Raw genomic sequence first — 26,415 nt, forward strand, 5'->3', positions numbered from 1 at the left:
CCCAGGAGATGAGAGACGCCGAATCTTGGTCCGTGCTGCTGGCTTGGGGAGCATGATAGGTGCAGAAAGAAATCCTCCTAGGTCTGAATGTGGAGGTCATCCATGGAGAGTTCTGACAGCTTCTGCCAGGACTATTGCAGCAGTAGGCAATACGGGTTTGAGCTCGGACCCACGGACTTGCTGGAGCGCAAGGGCTCCCTGACCCTCCGCTCCCATCACAAGAAGTACTCGAAGCCCGTGTTGGTGTATTCTTGGTGAGCGAGCTCTCTGCAGTCCCCGGTCGCTGGGAGAAGGGATGGGGGAGGAGAGGAAAGGACAGCAATAGAGGGCAAGGGTGGAGAGGCTGGAATAAACAGAGAAGAGAATAAAAGGGGGAAAAAGAAGAGAAGAGAAAGGAAAAGATGAGACAGGTGAAAAAACTGGGAGAGGTGACAAGGGAGACCAAAGAAAGGGAAACAGATCTTCGAAGTGGGGATGGGAGGAGGGCATTGGGAGTTGGGGCAGCAGGAGGAGATAGGAAAGCCTCCAAAAGCAGCTCCCCAGACACACTGAGACCTGCTGCAGCCAGCTCCTGTCTACCAGAGGTCGTAGATTGCCCACACGGAGAATGGAGGTGAGGCTGTTTGCGGAGGCCTGGAAATCACGTTTCTGAGATAACTACTTATAAAAGGAAGGGTCCATTAGGACACCAGGGGACAGCAGGAGGGAGATGGCTGTCCAGAGGATGGCCTCCAGGGCTGCCATTTCTTGGGGGCAGTGAAGCATACGGGATGATTTGAAAGAGGTCCCTAAATATTCCCTAGGCCACTAAGACTCTACTGGCCAGAGATTACAAACTGGCATCTCCCAGTGGCTAAGGCCAATGGACATAGTTTTTGTTTTAGTTTTTGTTTTTGTTTTTGGTTTTTTTTGCATGCACTGTATTTATTTTTTTTTTAATTAATTGCCCACATTTAAAATTAAGAAATAGTACATAAACCTTCAAGATTGTGTCTTCTCTTGAAAAGTTGAAGGGCGTGGCAGCAGAGGATTTATTCCTTCTTGCAGTTACTGGAACTGAGCACTGTCTACCCTATAAGATGGGAGTTCCTTCTCTGGGAATTTCACTCATAGAGGTTCTCACCTGACTCCAGGAGGCATTTGATTTACTTCATCTGCTTTGGGTTTGGGAATTCAAATTCACCTAGAGATTCTCTTGCTTTATTAAATATTGCAGTGACTAATAGCAAAACCATGACAACTGGGAAAAAATTAGACATTAGGGCATTTAGAACTTTGTCTTTTGGGTCATTTTCCTGTATTATTGACAATAATTACTTTCAGAGTATTTGGGATATTCTGAGGCAGAGGGTGGAGACAAGGGAAAAGATTGTCTCCCTTATACTTGCCTTTGAACAAAGATGACTGATTTGACTTGACTCTAGCCCTAAGGCTAAGCCCTCCTTGATCCCATTCACTCATGTAATGTATGTGAGCCCTGCAGTTTGTGTCGTGCAAACTTTCTACAGCCTACCCACTTTTCTATAAGTCCACTCCCCTAATTTGACTTCTTATCCCTAAAACTGACTCTCTGCCTATTTTGAACTCAATGTTAGAAGCTGGATAGATTTGGAACCCAACGCTATATAGGGAAATAGAAAATCCTCTCTTAGCTTCATACTGGGCTTACCTCACAGACCTCAAGTAAAACACTTAGCTCTTGCGTGATTTTGTTACTCCGTGAAGATGAGGTCATAATATAAATCACTATTAGAAATGATTGTTAAAGAGAAAGAACTTTGTTAAAGACAAGGAAGAACTGCTTCTCTCTTATACACTACCATGACTTGTGGACATCATAGATATCAATAGCAGAACTACAGAAGAACATAAATGAGAAGGAGATGAGGAATTTGGTGGGGGAGAAGTGTGGTGCGACATGGATGTCATCTGGTCACTGCTGAAAACGTAGAGTTCTCATGCTGTTGGTTTTAGAAAGAACATTTGGGAGCAGAAGGAAATAAATTCAATTCAAGAAACATTCATGTGTCATGCACTTTGCTATGTGTTCGAGACACAGAGGTAAAGTAAATTCAATGAGTTAATTTGGCAAAAGCATTTAACACCATGCCTGGACATAGTAAGTGGTCAGTAATACATGGCAGCTAATACTAACTTTTTAAGATAATATAATAGTTAAACACTTGGATTCTAGGTTTCAATACCATTTCTGCAACATGTGATATGGCAAGTGACATGACTGCTCTGGGCCTCTGTTTCTAGCACTGTAAAATGGGGATGATAGGATTATTGTAAGATTAAACACAATATTGTACGTGAAGCACTTTTTAACATATGGCCTGGCACATCATAAGCACAGTAAAGCTTATATACATGTATTAGGACATGGTCATGGACCTCAATGAATTTCATAGATCAGTTAAGAAGAATACCAATAAATTCAGTGTAATTGATTTGTGCTAAATAGAGATGAGTATAAGAGGCAAATGTAACAGGAAGCAGAGGTTTGTGTGTGTGTGTGGCGTGGGGGAGGGGGGGCGGGAGGGTGGTTCCTGAGCAGAGTTTAGAAGGAAGAATAGGAGTTCCATAGGTGCACAAAAGAAAAAAGGCAAGTGCAATGGAATAGTCAGAAGCAACATCATAGGGAAATAGAAATAATTCTCTACAGTGGGTAAGCATAGTGGATCCTCATTATTTGCAGATTCTGTATTTGTGAATTTGCCAGCTTGCTAAAATTTATTTATAACCCCAAATCAATACTAAAGGCATTTTCATGGTCATTTATGGACATGCACAGAGAGACAAAATTTTTGAGTCACTCTTCCTCCCCTCTCCCGCACTCCCTCAATGGTCCCAAGGTGAGATCAGACAAAGTGGACATTCTGCATTCTTATTTCAGCTTATTTTTCCCCACCACGGTCTATTGAGCATTTTTGTGCTTTTTATGGGTGATTTCATTGTTAATATGGCCCCCATATTACTGAAGTGCTGTCTAGTGTTCTTAAGTGCAAAAAGGCTGTGATGTGCAGGATGCAGAAAATATGTGTTAAATAAACTTCATTCAGTCATGAGTTGTAGTGCAGTTGGCAGTGAGTTCAATGTTAATGAGTCAGCAAAATATATTAAATAAAGTATATTTAAACAGAAACATACATAAAACCAGGTTATATATTGATTGGTTGATGAAAATGTGACCAGAGGCTCACAGGAACCTACTCCTTTATTTCCCCTAGGAGCAATGGTTCACTATTTGCTGATTATTTGTGACAACTTTATGAAACATAGCATCCTCAAATAATGAGAACTGATCATAAAATGTGAGAAACATTTACATTTCTTTGTCTGGGCTGTGCTGCTGGCATCCCTATTTTCCTTCTGTAGCCAACTAGTCACCAAGATCTGTCTTAAAAAAAAACAAAACTGTGTAAAGTTCAAATTGTATCAACTTCCAAATGCATAATCTAATCAACCATTATCTTTTTATGCATTCCAGTCATAATTGTTTGCTTTCTATTAACTTGTTATATATTAAAACTTTTATTAAATTTTAATCTTTTATGAATGACTTTAATTGATGAATACTTACTATCTATGATATACCATTTGGATGGCCTCTCGACTGAGTATTTGATCAGTTAAGTTACTGTACCTCTAGGCTTCCAAAGTAGAATCTGTAACTGGGAAAAATTCTGCTTTACCTCTTATATAGCTTAAACATTTGCATGATTCCTGTGTTTCTGTTTTTTGTCGCTTGTAATACAAGTCTGTCTGAAAACCATCTGTATACAATAGACCTGGCGAAGTGATATACCCAGCATGGTTGTTAAAAGTATCTATGGTCCGTTACTAGAATAAGACATTGCCTCGGCACCATATCCTCCTTTGAGCTGGAGTGATGGACACAGCATATCACCTGCATCACACTGATGCTTCTGTGTCACAGAGACCTTTCCTAGAAATTATTTTTCTCTATTCATTCATGTAGCATATGTGGAGCTGTATCATCAGATGGCTCCATGAGAATTCCGAGCTGAGGGGAAATCTTCTCTTGGGATATCTTCCCACTCATTGGAATGATGGAATACTAAGAGCCAGAACAACTAGATTTGCCCTTAATGAAAATTCTCTGGTGTGAGGCTGCTTCTTGTATTGTTATGTATTTTAACCCATCTCTTCATTGCCCAAATCGACATCAGGTAATAAGTGATGATAATTTAAAGTCTAAAAAATCATTTGAGTCTCCATGGAGACAGTTCATGCTCTGGTCTCCATGGTGACACCTAGAGTTTTAAGACCTCAGGTTAATTTTATGTATATGTAATTTCAATTACTTTTCTCCCCTGCCTAAGCCCTAGGTAAAGAGCCTGTGCAGTTTACTCTTCCATTTCCTCACCTCCCTCCCCATAATAGGAAGAAAACAGAAAGAGAAAGGAAAAGAAGGATGAAAAATAAAATGAAGTGATAATTGTGGGGTAGGGAACTTCATAGTTTTACAGATTTCTATGGAAAATCATTTGGATTGGGGAAAGAAAGAGCTTTCTGTGATGCTCTTCAGACTCACACTCTATTGTGTCGTCTGAACAGGGTACAGTTAAGGTACTCCACAATCAGGGGAGAACCTAGTTTCAAGGCAGCTAGATATCATTAGTGTCCTTCTGAAGAAAATAGAGCTGTTTTTTCTAATTTGCTGTATCATTCCACCTGTACTTAACCAGTGACTTTCTTAGGGACGAACCTGGAAGTATTTGGAGTTCTTCACATGACTCAGGGCCATGCTAGAGTTACACAGACCTCCTCTAGCCAGCATCCCTCTCCTCCCTCCAGCATAGACTTTGGAGAGAAGAGAGAAGAGCCTTTAGAGAGGCTTTTTTTTTTTTTTTTTTTTTTTTTTTGGCCAATAATGAGAGGTGAGAAGAGCAAACCTCAGGACAAGGCGTAAAGACACCGCAGATGCTCAGTTAACATTCATCAAAGAAATGAACAAATGAGCGGGCAGAATGAACACACACAGAAACCCAAAAGGCACTGGGATGGGACCCTCTATTTTATGCTGTAAAAATGCCTGGAGGTAAACAGTCTACAGGATAGCACAAACTCATAATAAAGCCAGAATCCATTTTCACAGCCACGATCCTGATGTAATAGGATGACACTGAAGTATGTTTGGTCACCTCTATGTAAGTGAGCTTCGAGGGATATAATGTACTCCTCTTCTGATTTGAATGGTGAAGAATTTAAAATAGAGCTCAACTTGTACTCTTACTAGTTGCGGTGCTTAACTTATCAGGGACTGACAGGTACTAAGAAGAAATTGAGTTTATATAGAGACAAACGAATTCACACTTTAAAGAGATATTTTTATTTCTTAACTCCTGCTTAAAAAAACAATTCTAAATTATAATATCATGTGACCATTTGAGATGGCATTATAGTAGACCAATGACATGAAATATATTCACCATCAAGTAGATAGCAGAACTAGAAATTTGCACACAACTCAGATGCATATATAAAATTTATTTTCAAAAATTGATCCTGATGGCTTTTCAATTGTTAGTTACTAGGAAAAAATTCAAACTTGCCAACTAAAGAGCATCTCGGTCTCTTCAAGTTTAAACAGCTTGTTTTAAGTTAAAATTGTCTCTTTCAGAACAGTGCCCACCATTTCTGAGTCCTTCGTCCTCTCCTCTCCTTTCCCCAGTGGATCTGTGTGTGTGAGGGACTGAGATGGTGTGTTATTTTGGAGGTGGGGAGAGGGGCCCCCAGATCTATGTGTGGGTCCTTGTTGTTGCTCACATCCTCCTTTGTTCAACTTCTGACCCTGCTCCTGGTGAGTTTGTGGCCAATAGACTTTGTGGAGGACTGGATGTCTCTGCTTACAGTCTTAGTTCCACTTTGGCTCCTGCTGGCTCTACGGATCCCCCTGTCATGCTTCTCCTTCCCAAGCCCCTGACTTAGGCTGGTCACCCCATAGCCACTGTGCTAGGGGCATGTCATCCCTCAACATGGCTCCCCGCAGCTGGCGCTCTGACAGCTTCCGTCAAATGCCCCTTGGAGACGGTGTGTGCGTGCTGTGCTCTGCCCAGGAGAGTTTATTCCCATTGGCCTGAGAATTATTAAAAGTGTTTTTCTTCACTTTCTCAAATGATCTGCTTTAAAACCTAAATTAGAAGGTCACCCTATCTGAGCCATGTTTGGGAGCTCCTGGGTCATGTTAATAGAAGCTTGAGACATGTAGACCTTTTATTTCTCCACAGTGACTGACTTTCAAGAAAAATAATACCTCACTTAGGACTCAAAAATTCCATTTGGTTATTCAGAAGTTAATCAGCATGCTTCATTTTCCTTCATATTCCTGTCAAAACAATCCTAAATCTTCCCAAGACAAATGTGGATGCCTTTAATTTATTAGAGCAAAGGTATTTTACAGAGGTAAACAAAGAAAAGTGAAAAGATGAATATTTGAAAATATAATCCCGCTATGAGTAAGTGAAAAAAAAAAAAAACCAGGATGTAATGAATTCCTTTGTTAAAAGTGTAGGTCTATATGCTTTGAAAAGAGATTGAAAGAACATTCACCATAGAACACAAAATACTTATTGCTGGATGGTAGGTACATTTATGGATTATTTGTCTTTTTCTTTTTTCCTCTTTGCCACTTCTACATTTTCCACAATGAACATGTATTATCTGCATAATAAGAATAAAGTAAAATTACTTTTAAAATTTTGATGTCATTTGCTGCAGCTTTTCCCCGAAGCAGACATTCTCTAAATGATCAGAATGTAGACACAGTGTTTCATCTCTTTTAGAGTCTGAGTCACTCTTCATGGTTTATTATGAGTCTTTTTAAAATATCTTTTTAATTGCTAGTTTTATGTTGGGTAAAAAGGATGATGTTATTCACATTCATTCGGTTTAACCACCCTTTCATTCTTGTCTCTGTTCTATAATGGTAGCTCCTACGCCACAGTTATTTTTAATCTAGTCCTACATTCTTATTCCTCAACATACGCACATACCCACAAATGATCTTCAATGTAGTAGTTTTGGGGAGAAGCACCTTATTTTCTATTTTTAAGATGAAATCTAGGACACACTGTATCCTTTTGCCCTGACTGAATTTTTCTTTCAGTGATGCTCTCTTTCATGAAATTCCAATCAAGTTCTCTTCCTGAACACCGGTGGTTGTAGGATTGTTGTGCCTTGACCTTTATGTGAGGTTTTGCTTAACTTAATTGGCGGCCAAAGTAAAATGTCTTGCAAGTTTTGCTTACAAGATGGATCCTTGTAAGGCAGAGTATGATGGAATGGGCATTTCCACATATGGGTGCACTTAGATTAGGAAAGATCATTGCTGTAGACAAGTCCCTCTGAACCAACCCTCTACTTACTCTCAGGACCATCTCCCACCTGGGCCACAGGAGCCACCAAAGGCCACTCTACATCATAATGCTGCTGAAGTCTTTCCTCTCACAGACAGTCACAAATACTTTTCCACTAAACTTTCTTTCTTTTACTGATGATCCCTTTCTAGGTAAGGGTGTGGGGAATGAGGGAGGAAGTAAGAAGAATTTGGGGTCCAGTAACACTTCGATAAGGTGAGATTCAGTCTATGGACACTGTGATACCCAGGCTCAGGGTTCAAGGTTTTTAGCAGCACTAGAACTAGTATTATTAGATAAACTTCTCTGAGTTGGCCAGGGAAGTCCCGTGTCGGTACTATTGTCTGTGTGTACTGCTCAGACTTCTTTTGGTTGCAAGTGACAAATACTCAGCTTGCACTAGCCTAAGGAAGCAAGAGAATGAATCGACTGGTTACAGTCATGAAATGGTTGATTACCAGGTAAGGAGGACAAGGGTGCAGCTCCACCTTAAGAACAACTGTAATAAAAGATGCAAATGCAACTAACCTGACTTAGTTTCTCCTCTCTCCTCCTCTTTGTGTACTTGCTTCATCTTATCATTGAAAACTATGGAAAACATGGCTGCCGCAGTTCTGGAATTTATATCTGATGTATCTTTATCTTTATCCTACAATAAAAAGTTGATTTTAATGTGTTTTCAGTATTGAATACAAAAATTCCAGGTTAGATATCCTGTCTTGGACCACATATCTCTGTGGGGTCATCTGAATAGGCAAGGTTAGGTGGAAATATGGCAGCTCTCCAGTAACAATGGAACAAGATGAATATACTAGGAGAAAGGAGTGCTGAGCTGAAAATCCTATAAGTATCTACTATATCCCATTCTATCCTAAGATATCTACTGTATCTGCTATATCCTATAGAGAGGTACTGTAGTGGAGAATGAATTCCATGTTCCAAACACCCCATTTTATAGCAAAAGTTTAGAAAATATGCACTAATATATTAGGGATTTCCTACATTAGCTGTTATTTTGACTTTAAACTTTCCACCACCCTACTCAACCAGCACCTACACAATACGCTTTTAAAAACTTGATCTTAGATGTAATGTGAAAAGATGTAATGTAAAAAGAAATATTGTGAAGACATTAGATAAATATATTTTTACAATGCTTTGAAAACTTTACTCTGAATAGATTTGAATATTAGATTACTGGTTTTTTTTAGATACTAATATTTTCTACTGTTTTCTTTATTTAATTTTCAAATAAAATTACATTTTAATTATTAGTCACATATTACATTTCTTTATTTTGACTTAACTAAGTTTTGATGCATTAACAATTAATTGGCAGAAGAATTATAATATGTTTCTTTGGTAAGATGTTAGATCCCCAATCAGATTGTTCTAGGTTCAATCAAACAGGAGAATTAACATAATATCACTTACTTATTGCAAAGAATTTAGCTTTCTTTTATAGAAAGTGGTAGGAAGAAGATTTTGAAATTAAAATGTATGAATGACTTGTCAGAATTTTTTAAACATTTGGAAAAATACAGAGATGCTCAACCAGGAACCAGAAGCGTTAAATGAGCTTTTGAAAAAAAAATCACTTAAAAAATGTTTTTATTTCTAAATAGCTCTGTTTTTGTTTAAAATATCATTTGTTTTAAAAATATATTTATTAAACCACTGCTATGTTGCAGGCACTCTGCTGGGTCTGAGATTTGGCAGTTAGGTCAAGATTACTATGTGACAGGAGTGGGCAAGGCTGACCAGGCAAATACTATGCACTGTGTTATGTGCTAGGAGTAGGGTAAGCAGGGTGTTCTGGGAACATCCAAGAGGAGCACTTAGGTCTTTTGGACCAGGTAGAGCTTTCTAGAGGAGGTCATCCTAACTCCTAGGGGCTCACATGGAAAACTAAAGGTGGCATGTTAACTAGTTTTCAGTGGAGAGCATTACTACCCCTTCCACTAGAGTGTTTGGTAATAGGTGTGGACATTTTTTATTGTGTAATTATCAGTATCTAGTAATGTAAAGTGTGTGATTACAAGAATTGTGACTCTTAATTTTTTTTTAATGTTTATTTATTTTTGAGACAGAGACAGAGAAAGACAGAGTGTGAGCAGGGGAGGGACAAAGAGAGAGGGAGACACAAAATCCGAAGCAGGCTCCAGTCTCTGAGCTGTCAGCACAGAGCCTGACGTGGGGCTCAAACTCGTGAACTGCGAGATCATGACCTGAGCCGAAGTTGGACGCTCAACCGACAGAGCCACCCAGGTGCTCCAAGAATTGTGACTCTTAGTTTTAGGAATGGTCATAGCATCTTAATAGCATTTAACCATCTATTTATGTGATGCCTAAGTTACATATCCATACTTATAGCCAGATGAGTGGGGACAACAGAGCTAATATATATCTATGGCCAACACATTCAGGTCAGCTAATTTACATATGGCCATTCATAACAAGGGTATGAACAGAAAAACTCCATGGTGTGTGACCATCACAGAAAAGGAATTCTCTACTCATTACTGTCTAAGAATCCTGAACTTTCAGAACTTAGTGGCACCTACTCTCAATGTAGAGGTGCATGCCAGCAAAGCAACCAAAATTTCATGCAGGCAATCTAGAGATGAACATATTGTGGTCTTCTATCTAGACCTCAATAGAAGTATATGTATTGTGTGATTTATTAGAGAGATCTAATGTGATCTAACCTAATATATTGCATGGGTTTTTTAAATTGTATTTGTGTGTGTTAAACCATCTTATAATAAGTATAAATAATTTGGAAAGGCTGCCTGTGGTTGTTTTACACTTATGTCAAAGTGAGTGTAGTGAATGTAAGTAGCATGATCCACTGTAGGTCCTATTGACCTTATCCATACCTTTGTACCTCTGACACTTGAGGACATCAAGGCAAGTCAAACATTCTTCTAGACATTAAGATACAGATAAGAAATTTCCTTCTATAATAAAATCATCCAAGCCTGGTCCTGTTTGGCAGACAACTCTTTTTTTCTTTGACAGCATTCTCTATTCTTTATTTGAGAATTGTCTATTTAGACTTTCTGTCTCTACTGAGGACAATTTTGGTAAATTGCTTTTCTTAGAAAGTTACGAGTGCTATCTAGCTTTCCAAATATATTTGCATAGAGTTATGGAAAGTAGTCTTTAATGCTTTAAAATTTTTTCTTCTATTTTGATGGCTATATCCTATTTTAACAACCTTATTAAGATATAACTCACACACTATACATATCAACCTTTTAAATTGTGTAATTCAGTGGCTTTTAGTATATTCACCTAGTTGAACATCTATCAAAGCAATTGACTTGAGAACATTTTGATTAACATCAAAAGAAATCTTGTTCCTTTTATCTGTTACTCCTGAATCCACTCCCCCTGCCCTCACCAATCCTCAAGCCCTAGAAACCACTAATCTACTTCTGTCTGTATAGATTTGCCAATTCTGAACATTTGATATGAATGGAATAAAATAATATATGGTTCTATGTGACTGGCTTTTTTTTTTTTTACTTGGCATAATGTTTTCAAGTTTTATCCATGTTGTAGCATGCATCAATACTCCATTTCTTTTTATTGCCTAATAATATTCCATAATGTGGATATTATATCACTCTGTTTTGTTTATATCTCCCCTACCCTTTTTCTTGATTATTAGATGTTTGTCCATTTTGCTTACTTGTTTGTTTTCTAAAATATTTAATTCTGCTTTTATCTGCTTTTTTTATCTTGAATTATTGTACATTCTGGTTTCTTTTGGCTTGCTTGTTCTATTTCTATGTTTTTGAATTAGATGTTTTACTTATATTCATTTCATTTTTCTTGATATAAGTACTTAAAGCTTAGAAATTTTATCTGTCTACTGGTATAGCTATATCCTATGGCTTCTTGTAAGTGATATTTCAATTTATTGGTATTTTTTAGAAATTCAGCAATTTAAGTTTGTATTGATCTTTGATTCAAGAGTAGTTTGATAAAGTGTTTAAATATTTTCGGATTGAAGAAGGATCTCTTTTAAAATGTGTTACTCAGGGTCTTTTGTAATTCCATGCAAATTTTAGGATTGTTTGTTCTAGCTTTGAGAATAGCCAAAGTAATTTTGAAAAAGAAAACCAAAGCGGGAGGCATCACAATCCCAGACTTTAGCCTCTACTACAAAGCTGTAATCATCAAGACAGTATGGTATTGGCAGAAAAACAGACACATAGACCAGTGGGATAGAATGGAAAACCCAGAATTGGACACACAAATGTATGGCCAACTAATCTTTGACAAAGCAGGAAAGAATATCCAATGGAAAAAAGACAGTCTCTTTGGCAAATGGTGCTGGGAGAATTGGACAGCAACATGCAGAAGAATGAAACTAGACCACCTTCTTACACCATGCCAAAAATAAACTCAAAATGGATGAAAGACCTAAATGTGAGACAGGAAACTGAGGAGAAAACAGGCAACAACCTCTTTGCCTCAGCCGAAGCAATTTCTTACTCAACACATCTCCAAAGTTAAGGGAATTAAAAGCAAAAATGAACTGTTCGGGCCTCACCAAGATAAAAATTTTCTGCACTGCAAAGGAAACAATCAACAAAACTAAAAGGCAACCGATGGAATGGAAGAAGATACTTGCAAATAACATATCAGATAAAGTGTTAGTATCAAAAATCTGTAAAGGACTTATCAAACTCAACACCTGAAAAACAAATAATCCAGTGAAGAAATGGGCAGAGGACATGAATAGACCCTTTTCCAAAGAAGACACCCAGATGGCCAACAGACATACGAAAAGATGCTCAACATCACTCATCATCAGGGAAATACAAATCAAAACCACACTGAGATACCACCTCACACCAATCAGAGTGGCTAAAATTAACAACTCAGGAAACAACAGATGCTGGTGTCGATGTGGAGAAATGGGAATCCGCTTGCACTGTTGGTGGGAATGCAAACTGGTGCAGCCATTCTGGAAAACACTATGGAGGTTCCTTTTAAAAATTAAAAATAGAAATACCCTATGACCCAGCAATAGCGCTACTAGGAATTTATCCAAAGGATACAGGAGTGCTGATTCATAGGGACACATGTACCCTAATGTTTATAGCAGCACTTTCAACAATAGCCAGATTGTGGAAAGAGCCTAAATGTCTATCAGCTGATGAATGGATAAAGAAGATGTGGTTTATATATACAATGGAATACTACTTGGCAATGAGAAAGAATGAAATCATGCCATTTGCAGCAACGTGGATGGAACTGGAGAGTGTTATGCTAAGTGAAATAAGTCATATGGAGAAAGACAGATACCATATGTTTTCACTCATATGTGGATCTTGGGAAACTTAACAGAAGACCATGGGAGAGGGGAAGGAAAAAAAAAGTTAGAGAGGGAGAGAGCCAAACCATAAGAGACTTTTAGAAACTGAGAATAAACTGAGGGTTGATGGGGGGTGGGAGGGAGGGGAGGGTGGGTGATGGGTATTTGAGGAGGGCACCTGTTGGGATGAGCACTGGGTGTTGTATGTAAGTGATGAATCACGGGAATCTACCCCCAAAACCAAGAGCACGCTGTACACACTGTGTGTTTTATTGCATTGTCATTTATATCTTTCAAACATAAAAATATTTGTTCTTAATTCTTGTAAAAGTTACATGTGTTGTGTTCAGGCAGGACACCAAAAATTGGCTTCACTCTTTCCATATACAGTATTCAGTTATTTATGCAAGGATAATGACCCAAACTCTACCCAGTCGCAGGTCAAAAGTTCAAGATCTCCACATGTTATGCTATTGTCTCTCCATGAAATCTAGCTGTAGCTCTACTTGCTTCAAAAACCTATAAAGCAAAAAGACAAATTTTTTCTCCCAATACATAATGGCAGGACATGGACAGATAACTGGAATAAGCACTCTTGGTCAGAAAGAGGAAGGACAGAAGTGACAGAAATGTCATTTGTCCACAGTCATTCTTAAATCCTGTCAGGTACGCATTGTTTGAGAGCCCATTGGTGCCAGGAATGTTCTTTGTTAGATTCTGATTCTGTTAGATCCAATTCTGCTTTCTGAAAGCAGGTTCCCTTTCCCATTGTTCTCTGTGGTCTTTGGCTGTGCTCAGTGTGTGATCTTTTCTATTATTCTCCTTGACCACACCTGCAATGGATGTTGTAAACTATGCTCTTCTGTGAGCTGTTCATTTCCTATTTCCAAAAGTTTGGGAGCCTAAGGATATTTTAAAGGATTTTAAGTGCAGACTCCTGGCTTATTTGGAAGAACAATTTTTAAGAACTTCACCAGTATTTTTGTTTGAATCCAGATAGTTCCAACTGCTAATAACCTCACAATTCTTTCTAGTCAGAATTCTGCTATATTTCCGCATTTTTTCTCCTCATAATATCTCGATTATCACTTTGAGACTGCTGTAGTTACAGAAATCAGAAGCCCTGGGAATTTCTGCATGGCTATCTCCTTAGGCAGATGTTTGTTTAAATACAACTTAATTCATTGGGAGTGTCTAACAATGGGGTGAACATTGCTGTGAAGCTCAGCTTTGATAGAACTTTGTCTCGAAAAGATCTTTCTCAGTTTTCTCTCTTACTGTTTGAAATCTAAAAGTTGCTGACTCTTCCAACTTTTCAGGTCCCAAATTTTGGGAATCTCTCATTTCCCTTATCTTCTTGTAAATCAGCCAACTTTCTGAATTTACCTCTCTCTCTTTTATAAATACCTTGGCAAAAAGCAATCACAGTTCACACACAGAATTAACAAACTTTATCCCAATCTCTTTCTCTGGCTGTTCTAGGTACATGAGTTGACTCTTTATCTACTGGGGCTTTGAATTGTTTTGCCTTTCCAGCCTGCAATATCAGTTACCTATTGTCTTTGCCTGGCTTTTCCAATGCCATATATTTTAGATTTTTGTTACAATAACACCCACCCACTTTTGGTACTGATTTCTGTGTTAGAATAGGCTAAACTTAATCCGTGATAACAGCCCTGCAAATCTCAGTAGCTTAAGCACATAAAGGTTTACTTCTTGCTCTCACAAAGTTGACTGTAGGTTGTTGGTGGGGAGTAGGCGCTCCTCCACATAGATACTCTGCAATTCAGGATGATTTAGGCTCTATCATCTAGGAAGTCATGGACTGCTCCGGCAGGGGAAGAAAGAGTTGAGAATTGTAAAAGAGCTTTCACTGTCAAAGAAATGACATCTGTTACTTCAGCTAAAATTTATTTTATTATCCAGTACTAATCAAATGGTGCCGCTAACTGCAAGAGAGCTGAGAATTTTAACCTCTTGTGTTCCCAGGAAAGAAAGAGAAATTATACTAGCAAGCACAATGTCTATCACATATGAAAGACTTTCTTATAAAACTCCCCTCCTAGGTGGGCTCTAGGGCCAGAGTTTTGTCCTTCCAAACCTGAGATTGTTGCTCATGTGCAGTGTTGGCAAACACCTCAAGGGCATCAGCAGATTTAGTGTTTTGAAATTCTACTTAACCCTTTGGTTACGGGCTTTCATCCAAAAATTGGCCTGGAAATTCCCCCACTGGATTTTCAGCTCTTAAATCCGTTTAATGTGTTGGAATTTAAAAACTATGTATTTTATCTAGCATTTTCCATTGTTTCCATTGTGAATTTGTTTGCATAACTATGGAAATATCATTCGGCTGTCACTCCAAGAGTTCCCACCTCTGGCCAATCTCATTACTGAGATTTCTCACTACAGTCTCTTGTCTCTACTTCTTCCACTTGTCTTTGACACATTCTTTGCTTCCACTTGTCTTTGACTGGATCTTGGCTGCTTATGAGAGTCCTTGCACACAATGTGATCTGGGGATTATAACTTCTGACTTTGCCAAAAATTTAGTTTGCTTTTAATTTTTCCACTTCCTTGGCTGCTTTTGAATGATTTCTGGGAAGACATGGGGAAAATGCTTATTTGTATAACTATGTTCATAATGGAAGAATAAACTTTAGATTCTATTTATGAAGAAAGGCTTATTCATTTGTTTCTCATGTAAATGAAATGAATTGCTTTGAAACCAAAGAACCTTGTAATACCAAGGCACTATGCCTTGCTCATGGGTTCACAGAAGTGTGCATTAAAATGGGCTGTAAGCTCACATAATATAACCTTTTGATGTTATTCTAGAACAGTTAACTCAAATTATTTAAACCAGCAATATTAAGACTGTAGGGAAGGAGCTTACACAGGTGATCAGGTGTTTGCTTTTTGTTTTGCAGGGAAGCAAACTGGTCTTCATGCCATTCGTGTAAGATATATAGTCAAGGTTCTCTTTGGACTATTGTAATTACCAGTCTATAGCACACTTGAAAAACTCTGTCTCTCTTTAGTCTTACTCTTCCACCTTCCAGAGTGTCTTCATTCAGTCAAAATAAGTTGATTCTTGAGGTCAGGATCAAAGAAACCCCGAAAAGCATCCTAGGATTTGAAGATCACTGAGATCTGATTGTTGAAACATGGAGTAATGGAATGTCCTGATCCTGGTTTGACCGGGAAAGACCTGGTTTCCACCCCTCCCTGTGGACTTAGTACCTCATTTCCCTCTGAAAGTGTTCCAGGTGGGATCATCAATTACAGTGTCACTCTGTCTACTACATGTCCTTTCATCTGTTTTCAAAGTCGTTGTTTGGCAGTTAGTCAGACTGACAACATTTATTTAACATTTAAACTGTTTAGACACAGGCTCCCACTACTAGACTCCTTTTTGTTTCCTCTCAATATTCTCCATAGGGCCTCCTGTTTCTGAAGATTTTATGAAAGAAAATTCATAATAATGAAGGGTCTTATTTATATGCCACTCAATATATGTCGAGTGAAGCAAATGACTTCACTTATCTGCCTTTATCAAGTCATTGTCTTTTGAGTGCAGTTTAGGCTTCAAATTCTGTGGTTTCAGGTTATAGATGCACAAATCACATATGGCATGAGACACACTGAAAACCAGAATCCCTCTTCATAAGTTTGAAATGTCATCATTTCTCCCAAGGACACAAGATTTCCTTTATGACTCTGCAGATATATCTAAAAGTATTCATTTGTCAGTTTGATGAGTGTGCTACCAAATAACACTACCTTGGCACATAAATCATTTTCCCATGAAATCTTTAAAGAGCATTGTCAAATGTTTCTTTGTAGCCTTTGATTCTGCTGGTTTTATGCTTTTAAGGTGTCAGGAAATATAGCTGACTCTCTGGGGTAATTTTCTTTTAAAGTTCTAGATAGCAGATGTTTATAAAACCTAATAGAAAAGGTCTTTCTCTTCTCTTGTGGGTTAGATTTAAATCAGAAAATACAATAACTGACAGCGTAGTTGTGAACTACATTAATAATTCTAAAATTTAAAATTAATATATTCTACCATCTGGAGTCTTAACTAAACATTTTAACATCTTTGAAATTCACAAAGAAAAGGTGTCTCTTGTCAAGTAACGAGAAGCTAGAACAGCTAGGACTTTCATTGTTCTCAGGTCAGATATCGCTTAGATTCACACCCCCATTGCAATCAGAGTTATGCATATGTATGTTGAGAGCTTTCCCATTCAGCAAGCAGATTTATAATTCCTCTAGAGACAAGTTTTTGTTGCAAAGGACTAGCATCTCTATATGCATAATCACTCCTTTCTGTGTGCTTTTGCAGAGTGAGCCAGGATGCTCTTTATTTTTATGGACACATTTGAAAGCCTCTGCTTTCAACATTTATATTAAGGTGACAGTAGCACAATGTAAGAACATTCAATCAATCAATCATGTAAGATTTAATGAGCATTTATAATGTATTAGACTATGCTAGGTACTGAGATTATGAAAATGAACAAAGAATAATCCCTGCCATTTAAAATACTCTTAGTGTAATGAGAAGGCAGATTCATTAATGAACAGTTATAAAGAAAAAATGTGAAAGGTGGAGCAGTGATAAAGGTTTTATTGCATACCCCACATAGACATGGACCCCAGAAAGTGAGAGTAAACTTCAGTATAACTTGAATGTCATTTGGTCCACTAGAGTATGGGTTGGTTTCCTTTCCTGCATGGAGAATCCTATGGCCTAACCCCACCCTGTCCTCCACTGGGAGCTGAACCACTCTGGCTTGGAGCAGCCTGAGAACTGCAGGTCCTTGCCTGAGTGTTCTCCGACTTGAGTCTTTTCTACAACTCACGGGAGGAGTTGTATGTGTTTACTCAGGGGACGCTAACAGATCTGATTTGATGTGGAATCATGCAACTTTTGTGGTAGGAAACCCAAGCTCCCAAAGGACCCCAGAAGCAGACCCGGAAAGTTCTTTTGACAAGGCATTACTTGGGACCACGTTAGGCCAGAGAAGATAGAAAGTTCAGGATCTAGAGGGCTCCAGTGATTGTAGGATTGGTGGTAGGAATTTATGTACCAACTGGATATGTTGGGCATTTGTCCATAACAGGACCTGCTCGTGCTAGCTTTGACTTACTAGATTCCATTGACCTTAATCCCCTCTGAATCAGTTCTGGCATTTTTGACAACAGGGTCATGGTTCCAAGCTCCTTTTCATACAGTTGGCAACTCTGATCCTGTCCTGTCAGTTCTTTCTCCATTCCCAATTCTATTCATATTCATGCTATCTCTCCCACAACAAGGTGGAGAATGCAAGTTTCATCTCTTATTATTAAGGATATCTTACATAAAGATTACTCATGTAACGAAATAGCCATAGCACTCAGCTCTGGGCTTGATGGAGCAGGGTCCTAAGCAGAAGGAAGGCTGCTTGTCAAGGAAGATGTTGGCAGGGAGCCCTGTGGGCCAGCAAGAATGTCAGCAGTATTTGCGTGCTTGGCATGGAAGACACAGCTCTTCCTTCAGTCAGCAGCATGGAGTATCTGTATTCAAGCAGCTTTGACCTTGAACTGACTGCTGACCAGCTGCTGTCAAATTCATGTCTGGACAAATTAATGTCTGGAGAAGCCAGTCAGTAGACTAGACCAGTGCTGGTCAACAATGACCTTATTACCAATCCAAGGTGATAATACAAACTGTAAAGACAATGTAGCAAGTTTTGCATATAGCTAACAGTATTTGGTTTAAAGGAATCTGAGATGGTTTTTACGTATCTTTAGTGTTAGGAGTCTTCCTATTAAAGGCAATAGATGGCTATTTTATTTTATTTTATTTTATTAAAAAACTTTTTTAAACATTTATTTTTGAGAGACAGAGAGGGGCAGAGAGAGAGGAAGACACAGAATCCGAAGCAGGCTCCAGGCTCCAAGCTGTCAGCACAGAGCCTGATGCGGGCTCGAACTCACAAACCGCGAAATCATGATCTGAGCCGAAATCGGACGCTTAACCGACTGAGCCATCCAGGCGCCCCAATGGCTATTTTATTTTCTGTCAAAATAATGTTTCTGCCAAAACAAAAGTTGGCAGTTTTATGTTGGTTCTACAGATTTTAGGGGATTGTTTTGTTATTTCTTCCATGAAACATTCAGGTTTTGGGAACCACTGATATAAGAGTCTGGTATACAACTGTTCCCTAAAGCTTTCTTAACCCTGACACTTTTGGCATTTTGAGCCAGGTAATTCCTTGTTGGACAGGGAGTTGTTCTGTGCAGGGTAGGATGTTTTCCAGCATCATGGCCTCTAGCCACTCGACGCCAGTAACAACCCTCCACATCTGGACTTGGAAACTAAAAATGCCTTCAGGCATTAGGTGGGTTGGGGTGGGTTGAGTGGGGCTGTGCTCAAAAAGTTTGAAAGGTACTACTCCAGAGACATTGTAAATTTTATTTTATTGTTATTTGTTTATTTTATTATTTTCTCTTAAGGAATTTCTGTTGCAATAAACAACATGTTATGGTCACTTGTATGGTGACCATTAATAAATGCAGGTAGCAAGGAGAACAAAGCTATTAAAATACAGTAAAGTCTTCATTTGAGAGCACAGTTTGTTCCGGAAACATACTTGTAATCCAAAGCACTTGTATGTCAAAGCCAATTTCCCCATAAGAAATAATGGGAACTCAGATGATTCGTTCACAACCTAAAAATATGCATATAAAAATGATTACAATATTGTAATATAATACAACATAATAAAGAAAATACAAAATATAAAGACAAATAAACAAATTAACCTGCACTTGCTTTTGAAAACCTTTGTGGCCGGTGTGAGGGAGACAAGAGAGAGGAGGGTTGTTATGTAGGACGACTTTCACTGTCACTAATGGAATCACTGCTATCTGTTGGCTCAATGGAGTCTTTTGCTTTTCATGCAACTTTAACAAGGAACCTATCCAATGACACTTTTTTTTTGCCTCCTTTTGAGGATTTCACGGAAATGTGACATAGTGTTGTTGTTAAACAGATTCATCATTCACACTGCTACAGCCTTGTTTGGGTGGTGATTTTCTACAAAACTTTGTAGTGTTTCCCATATTTTACACATCTTCCTGATCTCATTTGAAGTGAGGGATTTCTCCACCTTTTTCTCCTCTTCCTCTGCAGATGAGCTCACCTCCATAATCTCTTGCTATTGCTTGAGATCAAACAGTTTGATGCAATAGTCAGATGCCAGTTGTGGGCACCTTCCAATGTTCTGAAAAAATCACTGATTTCTGTCCAACACCACAGCCTGAGACCAAGCATCTGAGCATGGGAGATGACCCACAATTGTGCAGAGAGAGAGACAGCGAGAGAGAGAGAGAGAGAGAGAGAAGAACCATTGGTTCATTTGTGATTATGTGACATTCTACCTCATGTACTGCTCATATTGCAAGACATTGCTCGTTTATCAAGTTAAAGTTTGTTAGAAATGTTTGCTCATCTTTTGGAACACTTGCAGAACAAGTTACTCACAATCCAGGATTTTAACGTGTGTGTGTGTGTGTGTGTATTCCTTTATTATCTATTATACCTTGACATATGTCTCATAAAGATGCTGTAAGGCTTAGTTGGCATTAACAAAGTATTGAAAACTCTCAACTAAAGCATAGTGTAGAAAGACAAAGTATTATTACATATAATAGTATTTTGCATTGACATGTCACTTTTCACTTAAGACTCTCAATCTATTGGTTCAGTTGTTTCCTCAGTGTATTATTCTCAGTTCATGTCAGAGAAACTGAGGCACAAGCCAATATTCACCTGACAAAATAATCAGGGAATTAATTAAGTCTCTCATTTCCTTTATAATACCCTAATCACTTTTACTGTATATATTTTATAGTATGGTATAATACCATACTATATATACTATAGTATATAGTATATATAGTATATATAGTATATAGTACATATAGTATAGTGTTATATATATTATATAATATATTTAGTATGTAGTAAATATATATTTTATATTTATATTCTATTCTATATTCTTTATAATTTTTAAACACCCATATTTCTCTTCGCTCGGCTGGCAGCCTCTGAGAAGTAGGGGCAGGTCTTCTTTAGTTGTCTATCTCTCATAACTTACGGAGGGGCTGTGGGTACCACATTCACGGGCAGCTGGCAGACCCTAGGAAATGCCAGTTGCATTAGCGCAGTCCTCCCCAGAAACATTTTCATTATAGATTCGTGTTATCAGTGCTGGACTTTTAGTACTGAGATTGCTGTTAAGTAAACGTATCTGCATCTTTTGTAATAATCTAGTTATAATACAACTTAAAATATATGGTAGTATAATCAGGAACCCATTCTAATTTTCATGGACATTAACTATCTTTGCCTTCATGGGCTCCTTTCCTCCATTTAAAAAAAAAGTTAAAAATGATAGTTTATGATTACATTGGTAGAAAGATGGCTACAATCTAAGATGGATTAAATTCTTATTTTATGATTAAAAAATTATTAAAACACTCTTGTGGGACCCTAAAGGTACCGTGTACCTTGGGCACTCTGCCTGTGGTAACCAGTAAAGAAGTGAGCACTGAGGGTCACACAATGAAATGTTAACTATCTTTTTCCCCTTCATTCTCATGCTCCCCGGCAGATAGTCTGGTTTTATTGCCTCAGGGAAGAAAGACATAGAAAGCAATAAAAACACCAAGTTCTTGGCTTCTGGGTTCAAAAGCATGGGTTTTAAGATGGGTTTTAGGATGATGCCCTAGATTTGGAAGAGGAGATGAAGGGCCGGGGTGCCCCGTCCCTTGGGAGATGAAGAGTTCATGGACTGAAGATGGAGGGCACCAGAGAGGCCGAGAGCATGTGGGTTTCTCTGGGACCCCCAAATTGGAATTAAGACCTTATAGAAATCCCTGAGCAGGTGGGCCCTGTCACTGCCTAGCCCTCTATTCCCAGGTAATGATTTTGGAGGTGTTGAACTGTGGGGCTTCTGTGTGCCTCCCAAGCCCAGTGTGGTGGGACCATGAAACCTTGATGGGCCAGGCAAACAGCTTAGGGATGGCATTTGGCTTCCAGGAACCCTGGGTGGAGAGGGACACAAGAAGGTTCTTGGTGGCCTAAAAATGGCATGCTTGTGGCAGAGTGCCAGTCTACACAGAGTCCATGTGGCAGGACCAGGAGGGCAGAGCAGAGATCTGTGTGGATCCATACTAGAAGACCACAGGAGAATGAGGAGGTTTCCACGGATGTCAGCAGGGAGAGATGATGACAACAGAAATGGATTCTTGGCATTGCAGCATCACACAAGCTCTTGAGAGTTGGAAGGGATCCATAATTGACCAAGATTAAGGTTTTTCCATCTTGGCAATATGAGCATTTGGAAAAGAAATTAAGTACAATTATGGAAAAACTAAAGTTGCAATTCTTGTACACCAAAAATTTGGTGGATTAGTATTCACTATACATAGGTGTTTATGGTGCTTGACAGTAATCTGACAGCAGGATCTTCTGCTTTTATTTTTTTCATTTTGCAAAAATCTCATGGGTATTACGTCTGTCCTCATTTTACACTGTGGAAATGAAAGCACAGAAACATTAAGTGACTTGCCCAACGTCACACAGCTAGGACCTGAGCAATGACTCAAACCCATGGCCCCATTCACTCTCTCACTCCTGGTTTTTGATGTTCAATATTCCCCCCTAAGGATTTAAGTGAGAGTTTCCTGTGAGGCTCTCTAAAAATGCTGATATGGTACCAAAATGCTTTTAGTGTTTTGCAATTTAATGCTCAGATGTTAGGAGGGCAGAGAGTTCACATGCCTGAGCTCTGCTGCTCTACCCTGGGCTCTCTCTCTGCTGTGTTCTATGCAGTTCTCTGCTCTCCTCTCAGAGGTGGGGAAGCAAGGGTATAGTTTGAATGCAGTGTAGGGGCCCAGTCCCAAAACAGTGGGATGAGGTGGGCCTAGGGCCTCCTGACTTGGATTCTCGGTGCCCCATCCAGGTGAGTGGATGCTGTTCTGCTTCCACAACCCTGTGCCCATTGTAGAATTTTCTTGTTTGTCTGTGTTTCTTGCCTGGCTGTGAGCAACTGAAGGCAAGGACTGCATTAGGGTTGTTTCCCATGGCATCCCCTCCTGGCATGTAGTAGGTACTTAAAATATTTCCTGAATGAATAGACAATTGAATGGATGGATGGGTGGATGGATGGATGGATGGATGGATGAATTCTTGAGTACCTCAGTGTCCCTTACATAATCTTAGCCCTGTATTCCCTCAATAACAAGGCCTCTTCTGAGGGATGTTTGGGTTCAGCTTCCTTTATGTCACCTAAGAAAGCTTTGCAAAAATAGATACTTCTTCTGTAGGCCATTTCACTTCCTTTTTCCTTTCCTATTCCCCAATCCCTCCATTATTATTATTTCTATCCACCCTTGTAGTCAAGATGTTTGGAATATTTTTCCCTCTTCCATCCACATGTTTTTTCAGCTTATGTTTGTCAGCCTTCTTTAAACTCTCTTTAAAAGCCAGAAGCACATGTTATGAATCCATATAACAGATACTTTGCTCTTTCTCATTTTGAAAAAAAGAAATTGATGGTAGAAAAAATTTCTAACGTGACAAATTGCCTTTTTAATTTATTACTATGTCTTATTTTTGAATTTACTTTTGGTAAATAATCTACATTATTGAATAAGTTTCAGTTCATTGGAGTCACTGAGTAATTGCTGTGTTGGATAAGTATTGTGCTTGTGATATTATTAGTTTTATCATATGTGCTAAGTTGTTTTTAGAAAATAGCCTCAGCATTACTTGAAAAGAGGTGAAAAATACTTTATATATCCCACATCTAGTGAATTTGTAATTAAAGCAATGTCATAAATATGGTAAATTTGCATTGGATCATTAAAAAATTCTTTTAAAGCAATACATGATAAATAAGATTTATCTCTTAACAGATTCTAATTTATTTTCTCAGGCACCATGACAGAGAAGCCTATCCCAAAGATTATGATATAGAAGGTCCCGAGGAAATAAAAAAACTGTGTAATTCAACATATTGGCGACTTGGAACCAATGAACCCCCAGTAAGTAATTGCTACTGATTTCTCCTATTTAAAAAATTTTTTTAAATGTTTATTTATTTATTTTGAGAGAGAGAGAGAGAGCACGAGCAGGGGAAGGGCAGAGACAGAGGGAGAGAGAATCCCAAGTAGTCTTTGTGCTGCCAGCACAGAACCCAATGTGGGGCTCCAACTCACAAACTGTGAGATCATGACCTGAGTCTAAGTCAAGAGTCTGACGCTTAACCGACTGAGCCACCCAGGTGCCCCTGATTTCCTTTAAGTGGAATCTTCTTCCAGGTGAAACATGGAAAAGTAAAGGTGCAAGCACTTTGTGCCACCCTCCTAAGCTATGTTGGTTACTTAGGCAGGTGACTTAGTCACTGTGTGCTTCAGTGACCTTACCTGTAAATGTGCACAGTTCATAAAGTTATTATTGGGAAAATTCAATGAGATAAAGCAAATAAAGTGCTTATCTCAGTACCTAGCATATAGTGAGCACTCAAGAAATTATTAGTGCTCTTATGATGCTGTTGCTGTAGCCACAGCATTTTGTTCAATGTCTCCTTTAACCTTCACAATAACCCTGTGCAGTAGGTATTATAGTTTCTATTTTATGGATGGGGAGAAACTCCTAGAAGTTAAGGGACTTACTCAAAGTCAAATGGCTGGGAGTGGCAGAGTGAGAGTTTGAATCCAGTTCTTTGATTTCAAGTCTTTTGTATTTGTCTTAAGGTGGTGGAGTTGTGACTTATTAAAACATGCTGGTATTATTCTCCTAACGTTTGTATGATCCAATTCCTAAAGGAATATTCACTGCACAAGTACTTCCTATTTGAATTGCCGTGAGTGGCTTACTCCTTGGTTATTTTGGTGCCTGCCCAATCAGTGTAAGGCAGGAGCTCACCTCTCCAGAGACTCCCAAATTGTGTCCTACCATGTTAAGAGCTTTAGGACTGCCTAAAGACTCAATTCAGGCTTATAGGATGGCTTTGGGGCCTGAAGAGCTGGTAATTTGACTAGGACACATGTGACTGTGTTCAGAAGACTGGGTTTGCATCATATTCTGCCCCCAAAGTCAGGGCTAGCTTGAAATAAGGCAAGCCCAGTAAGATGAGTAATTCCATATTGGAAATGGAGCTAGAAGATTCTCAGTTCTCCAGGGTCATGGGAACGAATTAGCCTATCAGGGCCCATGCTTGTTACCTTCCTGCCTTTTATACTTGCAATGGACAGAGAATGATAAGGACAGCCTGAAAAATGGGGACTTACTACAAAGATGCAGGTATCTGGCTATGGAATCAAGGACAGTCACAGGAACAAAGACAGGTCTAAAGCAAGACATCCTCCCCCTCCCCTTTCACACACACACACACACACACACACACACACACACACACTGTCTCATTGGCATCCTTATTTTGTTTTGCTGCTCATTGCCTTCTTGCCCCTATAGCTCCAATCTCAAGGGCATTCTGATAGTTTCCTCAGTTCCCACATTGCCCTTCTACCTTGCACCAAGCCGCCTTTTGGTCACTAGCCAGTACATGGAGGGGTTCCCAAGTTTGATGCTCAACTCTGTCAATAGCCACTCTGCCCTGTTCCACCAGAGCCAGCTTTGCCTTGCTTTCTTGAGCACGGGGCTACATGGTCAGGACAAGAGCAAGTTGGGCAAAGCAGGCATTACCTGGCGTGCATTTAGCATCTTTGACTCTTTTTTTTTTTTTTTTTTGAGAGGATGGGGTGGGGCATGAGCAGAGGAGGGGCAGAGAGAGAGAGGGAGACACAGAATCCGAAGCAGGCTCCAGGCTCTGAGCTGTCAGCACAGAGCCCGACACAGGGCTCGAACTCGTGAACTGCAAGACCGTGACCTGAGCCGAAGTCGGACGCTTAACCTACTGAGTCACCTAGGCGCCCCTAGCATCTTTGACTCTTAAAAACCATTTATTTTTGATTTCTCAATGAAAATGTTCTTGGCCTCTGGGTTGTGGGAGGATGTGAGATGAGGTGAACTATGAGATGTGGGAACCTCAAACATTCATTCTGTTCCATCTACACATCATAGCAATCAAGACTCAGGTTCACTAGAGGATGTATAAATTAGATAATATTTTATTTTGTTCATGGTCATTGAAACTGTGTGCTTCTTCTTCCAGGTTTATAGGTATATTGATAGGAATGAAAATAGATCAATGGGTCAACTATTTCTGATGCTATTCTCATATCTTAATAGTAAGGTACATTTTTGTGTATTTTTGTGTATAAAGCACTGGTTCATCCATCTTGTTTCTTGCTCTTCTCAACAAAGTTATAAAGTGGACAAGAAAGATATTATTATTCCAGTTCTAAACCTAGACTCCCTGATATTCAGTGATTCCCCCCAAGGTCCCAGGTGTAAAAAGGAGAGGGATACAGGCACAGAACCTTCGTATTTTCATATGTCGGGTGTGATGCTGGATATAGCAGGAGTATGGAGGAGTTCTTCCTCTTGCCACAGAGTTTTGATAGAGGCCTAAACACTAGGATACTCTCAATAGTTGGTGAAAACCACACATCCTAAAGCAGGATCCTAGACCATCTAGGCACCTGCTAAGATATTCTAAACCAGGTTAGGCCAGT

General features: G+C 39.0%; 1 protein-coding gene across 11 annotated transcripts in view; it reads left to right on the forward strand.

The window, feature by feature from the left end:
* The window catches only part of CD4H9orf135 (chromosome D4 C9orf135 homolog), a 206,336-nt gene that overhangs the window by 51,425 nt on the left and 128,496 nt on the right, over positions 1-26,415 (forward strand). For 3 of the 11 annotated variants that reach the window (XM_042963634.1, XM_042963633.1, XM_042963635.1), the window contains exons 1-2: positions 267-613; positions 23,712-23,820. In XM_042963634.1, the coding sequence (XP_042819568.1) occupies positions 402-613; positions 23,712-23,820 (321 nt within the window). In that variant the 5' untranslated portion in view covers positions 267-401. The other 8 variants (XM_015535427.2, XM_007077473.3, XM_042963637.1 and 5 more) reach the window with 6 other exon arrangements.

The sequence above is a fragment of the Panthera tigris genome, chromosome D4 (genome assembly GCF_018350195.1).
Source record: "Panthera tigris isolate Pti1 chromosome D4, P.tigris_Pti1_mat1.1, whole genome shotgun sequence".
Lineage (NCBI taxonomy): Eukaryota > Metazoa > Chordata > Mammalia > Carnivora > Felidae > Panthera > Panthera tigris.